The sequence below is a fragment of the Branchiostoma lanceolatum genome, chromosome 7 (genome assembly GCF_035083965.1).
Source record: "Branchiostoma lanceolatum isolate klBraLanc5 chromosome 7, klBraLanc5.hap2, whole genome shotgun sequence".
Taxonomy (NCBI): domain Eukaryota; kingdom Metazoa; phylum Chordata; class Leptocardii; order Amphioxiformes; family Branchiostomatidae; genus Branchiostoma; species Branchiostoma lanceolatum.
In genome coordinates this window covers 3,908,885-3,924,225 of record NC_089728.1, presented here as the reverse complement: position 1 = coordinate 3,924,225, position 15,341 = coordinate 3,908,885, and the positions used below count along the sequence as shown (strand labels likewise).

At 41.6% G+C, this 15,341-nt stretch overlaps 1 protein-coding gene across 1 annotated transcript; it reads left to right on the top strand.

Annotated features, from left to right (window-relative positions):
• Positions 1-903: 903 nt before the first annotated feature.
• On the top strand, positions 904-7,990 carry LOC136438629 (carbonic anhydrase 2-like). The gene is made up of 9 exons (XM_066433519.1): positions 904-1,008; positions 2,570-2,703; positions 4,270-4,464; positions 5,102-5,223; positions 5,736-5,828; positions 6,177-6,239; positions 6,683-6,734; positions 7,025-7,131; positions 7,422-7,990. The coding sequence occupies exons 2-9, from the start codon at positions 2,592-2,594 to the stop codon at positions 7,530-7,532; spliced, it is 855 nt and encodes a 284-aa protein (XP_066289616.1). The 5' UTR covers positions 904-1,008; positions 2,570-2,591; the 3' UTR covers positions 7,533-7,990.
• The last annotated feature ends 7,351 nt before the right edge of the window (positions 7,991-15,341 follow it).

Below are 15,341 nucleotides of genomic sequence, written 5' to 3'. Positions count from 1 at the left end.
TTAGTTTCATCAATGTTCCCAACACCGGCTGAAAGTTGCAACATTGCACCTGACCTCGCCTGACCCCCGCGGCAGGAAAATGGAACGTACTGGCTGGGTTCGGTCGTTCGAACGCAGGAGTTCGAAGTGATTGACTTCAAATTTGACTATTTTGTAAATATCAGGTACATTGTACTAAAACCTCTGTCTGTCTGTTCTTGACTGTTATCGTGTCAATTATCATATTGCATGTGGTAGCCGCGTTCATACAGCTTCTAATACAAAAAGAAATGGGCTTTGTTATGTCACGCGAAATGTATCGAAATGTATCCAAAGCGCAGGAGTGCACGCATCGGTTATTATTACAGCTAGAACTAGGCAGAAATTTCACCACCGCAAAGTAGGTATTGTCGCAGTTTTTTTCGGGGCAAAACCGGTTCCCCTAAAATTATCCTAGGGACTTTGGTATCAATTTAAAGGTGAGGAAATGGGCTATCACGCGATGTAAATATCTAGTTGGATCCAGGTGCCAGGTGAACTGTAAATAAGACAAACACAAATAAACTGACCAAATATTCTTGATGTTTCGAAGGCCACAGCCTGACGTTCGCTGTCTTTTTACAATGCACGAAATATCTACATGGTTATACTGGGCAAATCCTGTAGATGTGAAAAAGTGTAAACATGATATAGGTCTGAGGTCTTTTTGTTGCACCACAGGTAGTTGTTTACACCCATGCAACAGGGTCCAACCCTGGTACGGCCGTGACCCGGCGAACGCCGTCTTAAAGAGAAGGCTGCGCAGAGCAGATGCGCATAGAGCTCTGCGGTTCGACTGCAAGTGTCTCTCCCATTTTGGGAACGTTCTATAGTACATTTACGTTGGGTCCGAACGGGATCGGCCGGTAGAACACCGAACGTCGATCCCGTTTGAATAAAGTCATTCGTTGTCTTGCATCATATACTCAAGACGCGTTTTGGTTTGGTTACTCTCCTTGCGCCCAACCCTACATCGATCCTTTACTCAAGGTTTGTCTTTACTTTGTGATATATTTGCAATATATATACTAGACTATATACTATCCTGTCATACCTGGGCCGGGATAACGTTCGATACGGGTGTTCCTGCCCGGTCTGTATTTTGTGGTATTCCACGGGCTTCCGGCGAGTTGTATTGCACAGGCTTCCGTCTACTTTAACTTGTGGCGCGGCACGTAACCGTTACATACGAAAACTGATAGTGGCTGGTCTCCAAGTAGATCGTTTCTGGATGCCTGACACACTCGATATCCGTGGTTGATTGATTGATAGATCGATTGATCGATCGGTTGATTGATTGATTCATTCATTCATTCAATAATTGATCGATCTTTTTTTGCAGCCGCGTTAAATTCCATGATTAAGTTACATTATCAATGGTGTAACGATATAAGCCGGAATGGTACTTAGAAAGAGAGCCTTAAAACGGAGGTGTACGATCCCCGAACTCTATGGAGATATGCAGAATAAAACAGATGAAACTGTATGCCTGTATCAGAGACTGTATGGAAGATTTTTTTCCGAGACCACCAGTCCCAAAGACCTTACAAACAATCACGTCACGAAAGTCCATTCATTCCATTACGTCATACAATCCTGCGTCATGTAGATGTGCACTCTTGCCGGAAGCTCGAAGCAAGAAGTACGTAGGTACCCGTTTATCCTGGCCTGGTCGAGTCATGCTAAAGTCTTCTTCCGATCTGCTCATGATGTGGCGTAGAACGTTCTTGGGCTGGTTATCGACAGCAGAATATCGTTTTGACAGATCGATGACCATGTGTAGTAACACACGACCTGAGTTTGACCTCTCGGATCCTGATTACTTGTGTTGTATCGTGTAATAAACATAAACATAAGGTTCGACCGACAGTGACGTGACGTACTCAGTGATCAGACCAAGTAGTACGTAGTTAGAGTTCTGGTTTAATGCAGCTTATAATCGTGTTATGATGTATTGTGTTTGAGGCAGAAGGCTGGTTGATCTAACGTTAGTTGGCAGTTGATAAGGTAACATTGATAATAGGCCTACAAGCCACACTCTAAAAGTATCTCATTGTGCATGTGTTAAAATAGTATAAAGCCATTTCCCCGTTTTGGGAACGTTCTGTACGTTGAGTCCGAACGGGACCACCGGTCGAAAATCGAACGGCAGGTCCCGTCCTCCCGTTTGAATAAAGCCATTCGTAACGTCTTGCATCATATACTCAAGACGTGACGTATATATTTTGTTTTCTTCAATTATTTATTGATATGATTTCACATTGATATGCAACTTCAAATCCTGATGTCTATTTGATCTTATTTCATTATGTTCCGTTATCAGTGCATTATGTCAAGGTATTTATTTGGCTTACGTTATTATGTTTTATGTTATCTAGTTACTTTATGTTTCCTAATTTTATGTAACAAATTTTTTTCGGGTTTTCCGGGCTCTTTGAAAACCGCCTGCTGGCGATAAGATTTCCCCTGGTGAAATAAGAATAAGCAAACAAACAAACAAACCACTCCAATACATTGATCCTAAGTTTAGCCACACTTTTTTGGGCTTTAGGTTACCGTTAGAGGTTTCCATCATGTCGAGGGTTTCCACAGTGCTGTTGAGTGTTCATAGGGGTCTAAAGCTCCAGGCGAGATCTTTACACGCCAGCGCCTCCCGACTCCAGAACTGGGACTACTTCGCCCGAGGTGAGCAGAACTCAGCGTGGTTCGTCAGCGAAACGTTTTGTTTGACAATTGTTGGGTTTTGTTTATTTTGTTCCAGCATAACTGGAAAATTCAGCCTCTAGGCGTAACGCATCAATTTTGTATAGTAGCTGAGTAAGACCGGACTGTAAGGTTTGACCAAGGATAACGTCCTTGCAGTCGAACCGCAGACTGAGCTTTACGTGCATCGGTTCTGCGCAGCCTCCTCTAAGACGGTGATCAATTTTAATGCATTATATATCGTTGGAAAGCCTGTGTAATTTCCTTTCCTATGATACCCAACTTATTATAATTGCAATCTCATGGAGCGAGCACCAGGCCTGCTTACGCGAGTGGGTTGTAGAAAAAAAGTGCCAAAATTTCCATGCTAGTGTCAAACACTAAGCGCAGCGCCAAACCCATTTGTGGTGGTGTTGTCCACATCGGGAATGGAACAGTGTGTGGAGGAATGTTATGTTCATACATGTAGCTACAGATAAGAGTAAATTTATTTAGACTGTTGGATGGGTAAATGAAAGTGTGGGCAACGAGGAGAACCCTACGCTGACTGTTGCACAGATAGGCTGACTGATAGTTTTGTTGGCGTCAGTGTCATAGTGTGGGGCAGTACAACGTTAACTGCCAGAGGAAAAACCAGGCTAATCATCTTAAGCAAATTCGATGTGTCAAGACATAGAGACACCTTTCTCAATCCAGTCACATTTCCAAGATCCTTACCTATGCAATATGCAAGATCTGCAAGATGATGGTGCACGTCCATACAGAATGAGAGCCATTTCAGACCACCTCCAAGATGCAGGAATACAGAGGATAGAATGGCCCTCCTGCAGCCCAGATGGCTCAACACAGTTGAACACAGTCTCAGACTCTGTGATCACTGATCAGCTTGGGCGAACTGTGCATGCAAGAATGATTAACAGAACAACACTGGTCGACCTGCGACGACTCCTTGTGGAAGAATAGCAAGGGGCCGCGTAACAAAACTGGTGACAAGCATGAGGAGGATGTGCCGGGCCACTGTGGTGACAGTGTGCATTGTTTTTGTTTGGATGACGACTTGGCATTCATATTGATGTGTTTTGTTGATTTAAGTTTCATATTAGCCTCGTACAAAAGCCACGTGCTACCAGCAGAATAAAAAATACTGAATTGAGCGTTTGACATTAGTAGGGTAATCTGGGCACTTTTTTATGTGGCCTGCTCGCATAAGTAGGTCTGGTGCTCGTTGCATTAATTTACAACCATATCAAGTTTGGTATCATGGGAAAGAAAATCACACACGCTTTGTAATGATATATAAATCATTGAAATTGATCAAGAAACAATGGAGATATGATCGACCAAAGTTAAGTTTCCAAACTTTTTGTGCTGAGTGTATACAGTATTGTATTGGCTGCAGGCAAGGCTCTCCATAGAAGAATCTGTTAATTGCACAATCAGTACACTGCATTGTGTCATCTTGGATTGCATCCTGCCTTTATCAAGCCATTAAGTTCAGCCCATTTAATTGGTAATGTCTTAAGACTGCTTTCAATATCTACACTTCAGGTCCAAGCTATTGGCACGAGCAGTTTCCCGTTGCCAAGGGACAGCGCCAGTCGCCCATCGACATCGTCACCGCCAATGCCAAGGTCGATAAGGCATTGACGGACAACCCGCTGAAGATCCACTACGGCAACTGCTGTCTGGGCGTCAGCAACACCGGGCACTCCTTCCAGGTTGCTATTGATGGGGCAGAAACTGGTGAGTAGATTGACTTTACTTTGCTGACCATTGTGAACATGCGATCGTAAGGCCGATGACTGCAGTAAGATTATAGTCAAAATGTCAAAGTCAAAGATATCAGTGAAATTCACTGATATCTTTGACTTTGACATTTTGACTATAATCGTACTCCAGTCATCGGCCTTACGATCGCATGTTCACAGAATTATCCTGTAAATAGGGATGTGTACATAAACATAGCATCTGAGACACAGGTACCGGTACAGAGGTCTAGGTACAGGTTCTGACCAGTGCCTGTACTTGAAGTATTTAACAAAGTAACCTGTGGTCTTCAATGATAACACAATGTTCATTCAGACTCCAGGTACCTTATGCAGAGAATCCATGCTTTCAGAAGGATCTCAAATAAAAAATGGTGCTAATTCAAAGGACCATACAATGTTCTCATTTTTTTCCACCACTAGATTTTCAAAAGGCTTGCTTGTTCAGCCCAGCATGATGTAGAACAGCAAGAGCTAGGAGTGGCATGACCTTGGAACCATTTTAGAATGCTGACCCCAGCAAACTGTAGTTTAAAAGTTACTTTTATGATCAAATTGTAAGTCTGTGTAACTTCAATCTTTGGAAAATTGTGAAATGATGTTTTCCCCCACAGAGCTCAACGGCGGTCCTCTGGACGGCACTTACAAACTTGCCCACTTCAACGCTCACTGGGGCCCTTATCGTAAGGAATTTGGGTCTGAGCACACCGTGGACGGGAGCACATACCCTGCAGAGGTCGGTATACAGAAGTTTGAGTTGTAGTTACATATTCATCACAAATCACATGGCCTGGATGACAGCCTTTCAAGTCTTTGTATGCTATCTTGGTCGCTTCCTGGGCTAGGGAAGCGACTGAAAGAGCATACTGAAGCTAAAAAGGCTGGCATTCGGGCAGCAAATTTCAAACACAAAGTTTTTTTTAAACATAAATTATTGCTCAAATAGCTTATCAAATTGTATGTCGGCAATCAAAGTCAGGACTAAATTGGATTTACATGCAAACAGGCCCTTTTTTAGCAATTTGTACTGTGTGATCTTTTAAAACTTGGGTCAATTTTAGTGTGGAAATGTTGATAGCCCTATATTACAACTTGTCCCTGAATATGCAGTGACCGTTTAGTTTGAAAATAGAGAAAAAGTAAACTCTCTTCTATATTATGCAATCTTTGGTTTTGTCATAATGAGTAGCAAATTGGTTGCAGATTCTAATTTTCTATTGTCTTTTCAAATCTGTTGTTTCTTTGCAGCTCCATCTGGTTCACTGGAACACTAAGTACAATGACATCAGTGAAGCTGTGGACAAGCCTGATGGACTCGCCGTGATCGGTGTCTTCTTTAAGGTCAGTATGTCTTAGGTTCACTGGTGAGGCACAGGTCTTGATCATGATGTGTACTCATGTTTGGGGTGTCATAAATTTGTGGTGGAGAGGTCTCCACAAAAGAAGTGAAAAAAGAACCATGATTCATAGTATGACACGTAAGATTTGCTGTACAATCGTTTGTACAATAATATTGTGATGTATCATAATGTATAGCTTCTGGAAGATGGTTCTCTCGTCAACCTAGCAGAACTTTTTAATTCTTCAATAGATGTGCATTTCCAGCTAGCTCAGAGTTTATCACAATCATGTATTCTGGTAATCAAAAACCACCAACATTACTTAATCAATTGTGAATTGTGTATACAGAGGGGGAGGGAGCATGCTGGCTTCAAGCCGATCTCAGACCTGATCGCCAAGATTCCGCACAAGGTGAGTCTTGCCCTTTTGAATTTCCTGTAAGAAGAAAATTTAGTGAATGATCTCGAGCAAGTTTGGCTCACCGAGGAGCCACTTGTCCACTGGCTGTGACAGAGAAGACAGGCACTTATAATGTACAGTATTTACAGGTTCATTGTACTGGAGAAATCCCTCCATCTGTTGTCGACAACCATAACGAACAGTGGACCATGGTTAACATATCGTCCTAAGGACTGCGACCCTTTCCAGTAGCATGAATGCTTGGGTTAGCAGCAACAGCCGGGGTTGGAACTCACAACCTCTCGGTCCAGAGGTCACTAACCATCAGACTATACATGTTATGTAGATCTATGCATGCTGCAGATGTACATAACTGACTTTTTAAGTTAAACCATTGTTGGTACCTTCCACTGATATCCTGATTACTGAAATATGTTGTGCCATTCCTTTGACAGGGAGACAACGTTGACGTCTGCTGCAACTATGACCCATCCTGGATTCTGCCAGGTAGATATGTTCCTACTTCTGTATCTGTATCTGTATAGCCTATCTGTTATCTTGCATATAGATATATACAGTTTATCCTTAGTCTCTAACCACAGCAAATCTACAGTGTATCAGAAGAGGCAAAACATGAAACCGCACATGACATTGAATGAAACACATTGCTGCTGTTCTGTTTAGGGATACGTGCAGAAAAAAACTATGGCAAAGTGACGTGGAAACATTGCCTGTACTTTCACATGAAAGCTTGTTGGACTCATGCCTTGTATTGTATTGCCTTGTATTGTACACAGCCCGTCGTGGCTACTGGACGTACCCCGGGTCCCTGACCACACCTCCTCTGCACGAAAGTGTCACCTGGATCGTCATGAAGAATCCTGTGGAGGTCTCTGCGGAACAGGTAATGGCCTATAACTTATGTTGGCAAATTGGGAAAGTCAAATAGTCCGATTCTGATTGTCCATCACAATTAGCAGTTCAACCAATTAGCGGTTTGACCAATGAGAGAGCAGCTGCATGTTCGTCAATTATTTGCATTTTTATGTTTCTATTTTGCACTTTGATGGAGACTCCATAGAATCCATAGTGACCACCTGTCCACATAGACCAGATTTTATTGGTCCCTTTAGTGGTCTTCTTGACAGTTTTGACTATAAATCATTTTATGCTGTGTCCTTTTTTCTGTGTTAGCTGGCTTATATGAGGATGATGCTGTGGGAAACCCCAGATGGAGAAGACCAGATGTTCAACAACTACCGCCCTCCGCAGCCTCTGCAAGGCAGGGTGGTCAGCTCTACCTAAACAGGAGGAAAGACCCAGAACAGGCCCCCCCTGTTCGTCAATTTTGAAATGGACGAATATTGATGCACACACAGATGTCATCCATACATACAATCAAGTCAGATGGCCTCACTCCTTGAGTCTGGTCAATGTGAAACACATAATTGTCTTCTACTACAGGAACGCCACCTTTTAATACAGGGTTTCATTCATCTTTGGTGAAGGCTATTTATCGAAATATCAGCGTTCCTAGCTCGCTATTTTTCTACCTGCTTCAAAACAATGAACAGAGTCAGTGAATAATATTCTGAGCATACATGTCGGACGTCTTTCATGATACTATGGGTGACCTAAGTATCTTTCTGTTCTATGAAGATAACATTGTTTGAAAGGGTGTTGAAAAGCAAAGATATTGTGTTTGCTATATTTGTGGTGTCAGGTGGAAACGGTGTTGCAAAGTCGTGAATTTAGATGCATATAACGTTGGGTAACCTAAATTCGGGATTTTTCCGATAATGGTTGACTGAAATCAATCTAGCAGAACAATAAACCATCCTTTTTTTCTATTATTCTGTCAGTATCATGTACTATCTTTGCACTAATCATATATATGGTAGATTTTGTCTCTAGTCGTGCTGACACCATAATATTTCAACTTGAAACTACCGTCCGCCGCACGCACAATTACGGTGCTGTCGGACAGGGGGGCACATTAATTCGGGAGAGAAGATTCGTCTTGAATATCTTACCGCGTATCACATTTTATACAGCAGCTATTCGTTCCATCCTTGGCTTGAGGAGAGTGCTATGGATATAGACGTGTCCAAGTAAAAAAAATACACGAAAAAACGGCCGCACCGCACACATCAGGCCTTTGCTAACATCCCGTTTGTTGAGTCGGTAGAACGTCACTCAAAGTCGATCCCCACCGTCATGGCAACGTGTACATTATTCATCGGGGCGTTAGCTGGATGCCGTAGCAATGGTTATACTACTATGTCCATGTGTTCCTTGTTGTGTTAGGAGCAAACTTTGAGGAAAATATCGTCTTCAGTCCACTATCACACGCAACATCTAGACAAAAAAGTGTTCCTCACAAACCTTTTGTCGTCTGCTTGACGACATGATTCTGGGTAACAATATGGCGGCAGGAAAATACACGTGCCGTAGGTTGTAGCAACAAAGAGGAGTTTTGATGATTGATCACACTTAGAGTCCAGTTGCAGGTTAGCAAAAGAGATTGTAATAAGTTGTCTTGTAAATAATTGTGTTTAGCAGGCAGGAGATGTGACATTTGTCTTATAAACCAGCGAACAACCGTGCAGTGTGAGTCTCCCACGAAGCCCCCAGACTCTGTCAATAAGGGACGGAGAGTTTTTGACGTAGCCAACTTCTAATGCATGGTTATCGAAGCTTTTCAGACAGTGTTCTGAATGTGTTAGTCTGTCAAGTTTGCATTTCTAGCGGTATTACTGATGTTGCATCTAGCACATATCCCTAAATACCCCGTTTTCGAAAAATCCCGACTTTAAGTACCCCACGAATTTATGTTACCCAACGTTACATGTATTGTTGGTGAGCTGTGTAACCGCAACTAAACTGTGTAACGATGTCTTTGTTTTAAAAGATGTCACCATAGTTATTGTTATCAAAATGTCACTCGTAACATATTAACAGTGGTGCAAATGATATTATAACCCTGCTTTGAGCACATTAATATTGAGGGATGAATTGCCTTATTACACTGTTGGTAATTAGCCAGCTGATTGTCAAAGATGACATCAAACATTCCAAATGTTTTGCCTCTTCTTCCCATTGCTATAAAACTGCACATTAAAGATTATATGAAGTCCACCTCCTTGCTTCGCCAAATAATTTTGTCTCATTACAAAATGCAAATGATGTCATAATTTCTTTTACAACTCATATAAACGTTACACCACAAGAGATTTTACTCCTGCAGTAGTGAAACCAGAGAACTGTTTTCAACTGCCTTGTTTTTTGAGGGGGGTTCCAGGACAACACACCACTGACCAACAGCTTCTCTCCTCTGTACCACCCGAATCAAACTAGAACCACTGTAAACAGACCAGTGCGTCCTAGGAGCGCCATTAGGCGGAATGATGTAGAACTGGAATCGAAATGAAGAATCTTTAGACTTGCACTAAATCCTGCCCTCCCCCTAAATAGAAATGGTACCGTCCCGCTGCAGTCACGACTTCCCTTGCATTTAAACTGGGTCAGTTTTTATCCAGCGGACAAGTTGGCGTGTTGCTGCTACGCCGGTGGATGGCGCGACATATTGTACCAACTCAGTCACTGCTATCAAGCCTCACGTGGGCATTTACAGCTGTTTGAAACACGGTATTTAGCGAGTCTTAGAAGACACCTGAAATCCGGAGCGTCAGACACCTGAAGTCGCCGGCACGCCAGTGGCATTAAGGTCGTCATGCCTTCCAGCCCAGCATGGGGGTACGGACAACAGAATGGTTAGTATTCTCTTGTTCTACATGGAAATTGTGCTTTTCAGTGACCCGTATGCGGGTCATGTTTGCTACAGCCAGCTGTTTAGCCGGCCCAGACTGTTTGTTTTAAGCGTAGCGTCGTTTGCGTGCAGGTAGCGCGGCAACTGTTCATGACCCAATATTAATCAAACCGTGAATATATGGTTATTTCGCTGGTTACTAGGTGCAGGCCCGATTAATAATATAATGCTGTGCAGGCCATATTATACGGAAACATGGATACAGCTAACTGGGTCGTGCATGAAAAGAATAAACGTCGGTATCAAAAAGGGTCAAAATAACCTTGCTTAAGGACGCCCAAACGGCGTTCACGCTATATGCATAGAATGTTAATAGCGTTAGTAACACAGACAGTATACGGGGCCTATGCTGGGGCAGTGGTTGATATTGCTTGACTCCAACATACTGCAGCCTGGATGCCAGACTCCCAATTTCTAACATATCTATCGTTTGGGGCCCCGCTGATCTCTAACATATCTATCTATCTATCTATCTCTAACATATCTATCAAACTATATAGATATGTTAGAGATTGGGGGAATGGCATCCAGGCTAAACATACTGCTAACCGTCTATGGTTATGTTCACATGTCTAGCTTTGAAATGCGAGTATCGGACGGTATACAAAACATTCAATGCGTGGCTGACTCAACGAATCCAATTTCGTACAACACACATTGCTCTGAACTGAAGGCGAGAAATTTGCAAACCAATACTGAATATCGTGTTGCCAAAATGGATGCCACCAAAGAGGAATACCCGACACAACTCAGCAAGGCACGACCGACTCGCCGAACACGTTTCTCTTTGGGATAGTTAGAGCGTAAATTTAGAAAACCCTTATACAAACACGGTCGACCTGTAACTAGATACTTGCTTAACAATAGGCTCTCCCCTACATGCGCCGTGCTATGGCTTCGCGTCCTATTCTCATTCATCAGAAAGGCTGAAGTTTCGAATCGATATGATGACTACAATACTTGGGTATGGGTAGGAATACGAATTTTCTTTCTGTTAAAGAGCTTCATAGGATTAGAAAATTATACATGGTTACTCTCCAAGCAGAGGAGGGGTTTCGGCTGGTTTTTGATGTGTTTCTAGGCGTTTTTTTCGGGCTTTCTACTTTGTCATGTTTTTTTGTTTTTTTTAAAACATGACAAAGTATTTTATCCCAAAAAAAACATGACAGAGTAGAAAGTTCGACAAAAACGCCTAGAAACACGTCAAAAACCAGTCGAAACCCCTCCTCTGATTGGAGAGTAATATATGGTATGTTGAAGATTGTCGCTTGTTTTTATAACAGGGCATCAAGTTACAATGAAAAACCAATTATATATGTCCTTTAATTTAAGGTTCGCAATGTAGGATATATAGGATTATGTTCAGTTTTCTGGTTATTGCTTTACACAGTTACTTGAACCAACCCTATTGCCTTGCATAGCGATATTCATGGTGTGAAAACTGTGACGTCATTGTGTCATATGAACATGCAGAAAAGCTGCCGATTTGTTTACATCAATATTTATTCAGTACAACCCAAAAAAGGCAAACTGTTTGTAGGAAATATCAAATGATGACGCAAATGTGCTAAAATGTGCCTATGATTACATCATTGATATAGACATTTGTAATCCAGAACATTTTACATTGACCACCTTTAATAAAAACACACACACGCACACACACACACCTTTGCATTGGCTACTCGTTTTTCCACCATTCATCCCTTGCCTGCCGTATCAAGCGATGGCCTGAGTCAGGACAAACCTTAATTGGGGCTTCAGACGGCCCCGTGTGGCTGTGAAACCCTATTTAGGCCTAGGTACGTGCGAGATTGATAATCGATACTGACCACGCTGTCTGTGGAAGTACCCCACTGTGCTATTCATCTATAAATCAATCCGAATATCCTTATTCTAACCTTACTCTTCCCAGAGGTCCAGTTTGAGGGTGAGGTAATGGGGACACTGATGACTCTTACGTGTCAGAATAAGACACGATATTACAATGTGGCAAATGCTATTTGCACGTTTAAGAACGCACCTCACATACAAGGGACTGTTGAGGCACTACGGTATACTTCTCATCATCCGGAAAATTCTTTTGCCCAGACATTGGATGGCGTGATATAATATACTCGTTGTCGTAAAAATCTTTACACGTACTAACGTTAAATGGCGCCAACATGGATACAGGATCTTACTGTATTTCTGGTTCGCATATCCACGGTTTGAATACACAGTACATGTAATCTTACCAAATTGTTTAGAGGGAGACAAATTAAAATACGTTTACACATCCACGGTGGTTCGAATGCTGAGCTGTGCAAGCATTTCTGAGACAGGTCACCCGATAAGACAGGCTATAAATGTAGAATGAATTGTCACCGAAAGCAATTTGTATTGGCATGCGTGCGTACAGTCCGTCGAACATAATCAACTTCACAACCCTCGTCCCACCAACAGCTAGGTCAAGATTGTCAACCTGGATACATACCTGCTATTATACTCAACACAATCTATGGAGAGTCTACTTGCAATAGTTTTTGACTAGCCTCTTTAATGGGGGTCTTTTTAACCTTAGGATCTAGGGGCTTAGAGAACGACGGAATGCGATTCTACACAGACATAGACACATGCATACACATATATAGACTTGACCAAGGGCGAACATGCAGTAGGGATAGTAAATTCAAGTGTTCAGACAGACCATCCCAGATATCTATCGCTTGCAGTTGCCATTCTTAGCGAGGAGCGTCTAGCGTCCAAAAATACTTTTTTTTTTACAATATCTTAGTTGTCTTATTATTGCAAACGATTTTTTTATCGCAAAGAAGACATGTAAAACGTTGGCACGTCCAAGATATCTTAGATACTGTCCGGTGTTCTTCTTTTATTGGTACATTTTAATTTTGAAATTATTCAGAAAAAATATATTTTTAGACATGTATGGTTAACACTCACCGATGTAGTATAATAATATAGATTAAATACTTTTACATGAACTTTAAATTTTATCATACCGCATCGCAGTAGTACTAGTAGTTATTCTGTAGTAATAACCTGAATCGAGTTGGAAAGACGGCATGTGACAGTAACTCATCCGTTTGCAAGTTGTTATCAGAGCATTATACATTCTTTATCATTGAAATCAGATGGGTATATGCAGTATAATTTAAAATCCACTAATACTTTAAAATGGACGAATACACATTAATAAACTTAACATGGAACATCTAAAAACTATGTACTGGCAAAAACATGACAGTCGATTGTATTCTGTTGTAGCTAATACTCCTTCATCATTGTAAGAGTTCAAGGAATGAAATCTTGTCTGTGCCTCTCGGTTCGACTCAGTGGTATGTTGTAGCCGGATATCGTCGGTGTAGTTGGTAGGATGTATATGATACTTATCACTAGTTATTGGGAATCATGCAGAGGTGAAAATAGCATGAGCAGCTGCAAAAGGACCCATCACTGTGACACTAGTCTCCTCGTGATGTCATTTGAGCCGATGACAAATATCTGTGCCGAAATATCCGCCATGCCCATGGCAGGGTGTTAAGGTTACATGTCTGAGGTTACGGCAACAATCATAATACGCGGATCACACGGCCCCCATCCCTGACATACTCTACATGCCGTCACATGGTGCTACCAGCGGTCGAGATGACTTTGTATTGACCGCTAGCGCGGTTGCGACGAGAAGCAGTCTGAATACAAATTAGAGTTCCATGATCTCACCTTGAGTCCATGTCTACCGGAGAAATAGACTTCAAGCACGGACATCAACAACAACAACGATGATCTCACATCTTCGTCAAGTCATGTTAACCTTTTTGAGTGACGTACTGCATTATAAGTGTTTCTTATTGATTATGCAAATAATCTTCACATGCATATATTATATCAGTCGATACAATCATCTCTACCGGAAGAAGTTGTTCAAAATATGAAAGTCTTATCTACGTAAAGCATTTAGACGAGTCCGTGTCTACCGGAAAAATAGACTTAAAGCACGGACATCAACAACAACAACAACAACGATCCTTCTCGAGTGACGTATTATAAATGGTTCTTACTGATCATTCAAATAATGGCCTCATGCATATATTATATCAGTCGATATAATCTTCTCTACCCGAAAAACACAAGTTGGTCAAAATATGAATGTCTTATCCATGCAAAGCATTTCCTCATTAATTATGCGAATGAGATCCTGATTTGCATAAATTATGTCTAATGGTGGTCACCTTAACTTCAACTGCCCGTCATTAACGGCGTCTATGTAATATCATTTTCTCATTGATTATGCAAATTACGTTCTATTTGCATAATTCATATTTGCCTATGTTCCTCTCTTTATCGCTTACGAATGTCACATGCTTGAATAGCCCTATCATGGAACGCGTTGGAGTTATATAATTTCCTCATTAATTATGCAAATGAACACTATTTGCACAATTTCCATCTAATTATGTCTAATCCACAGCCAATCCATCCAGCTATTGTTGAGTTATCTTGGTGACCAACAGACAGAGAGCCAGATAGACAAACGCTGGTCTATGTACCCTTATCGGTTGTACATAACATTGCATGGTGGTAAGATAACGCATCTGAAAACATTGTAAATTTTCCCAGGACTGGAATAGCTTTACATGCACGCGGAGTATATAATTACACTGTTGATTAACGTCTGGCAATTTATGACCCCTGGCTCTTTGCACCACATGCGTCAGGTATTGTCGCTAACATACCAGAAGTCGGACTATCAATGTTAATCGTGAATACAGTAATTTGCAATGCATGCTTTAAAAGATAACGTCATGTTTCTGGACTGATAAAGAGATAAAGGATAGCGAAACCCAGCAACGCTGAAATATTTGTGAAACCAAGGAGGTACTAACACTTAAAGTTATCACGGTACAGGAGCCAAGATATCTATCAGTTACTAACATTGGTCTTCAAATTTAAAACAGTATGTGTTCGTAATTTGATTTTCACAAGATTTTTTCATTCAGACTCGTTTTGATTTGTCCTTCTAGTAATTTTAACCTTCCGTTTTTCTCGGTATATATGATCACATGGCGTTCATATGGCTTTTTACATGGTGACCCACATAGGGGTATAACCACATCTAGGTTGATACAAATATATGTATTTCCCTTCCATCATCACCCCTACGATCTCATTCGTTACTCAACTTACTGGGTCCTCCCTATCTAGGCATGACGTCACAATACGTCTCCCTGGACGCGTGACCATGTACTTACGTCATGCCGCGTCACAGGGTAAAGGTTAACCTG

Bases quoted from the DNA above. Each gene is read 5' to 3' on its own strand.
- LOC136438629 (XM_066433519.1), top strand. From the start codon at position 2,592: ATGTCGAGGGTTTCCACAGTGCTGTTGAGTGTTCATAGGGGTCTAAAG. The intron at 2,704-4,269 runs GTGAGCAGAACT...TCTACACTTCAG, and splicing joins CTGGGACTACTTCGCCCGAG to GTCCAAGCTATTGGCACGAG. The intron at 5,829-6,176 runs GTCAGTATGTCT...TTGTGTATACAG, and splicing joins TGATCGGTGTCTTCTTTAAG to AGGGGGAGGGAGCATGCTGG.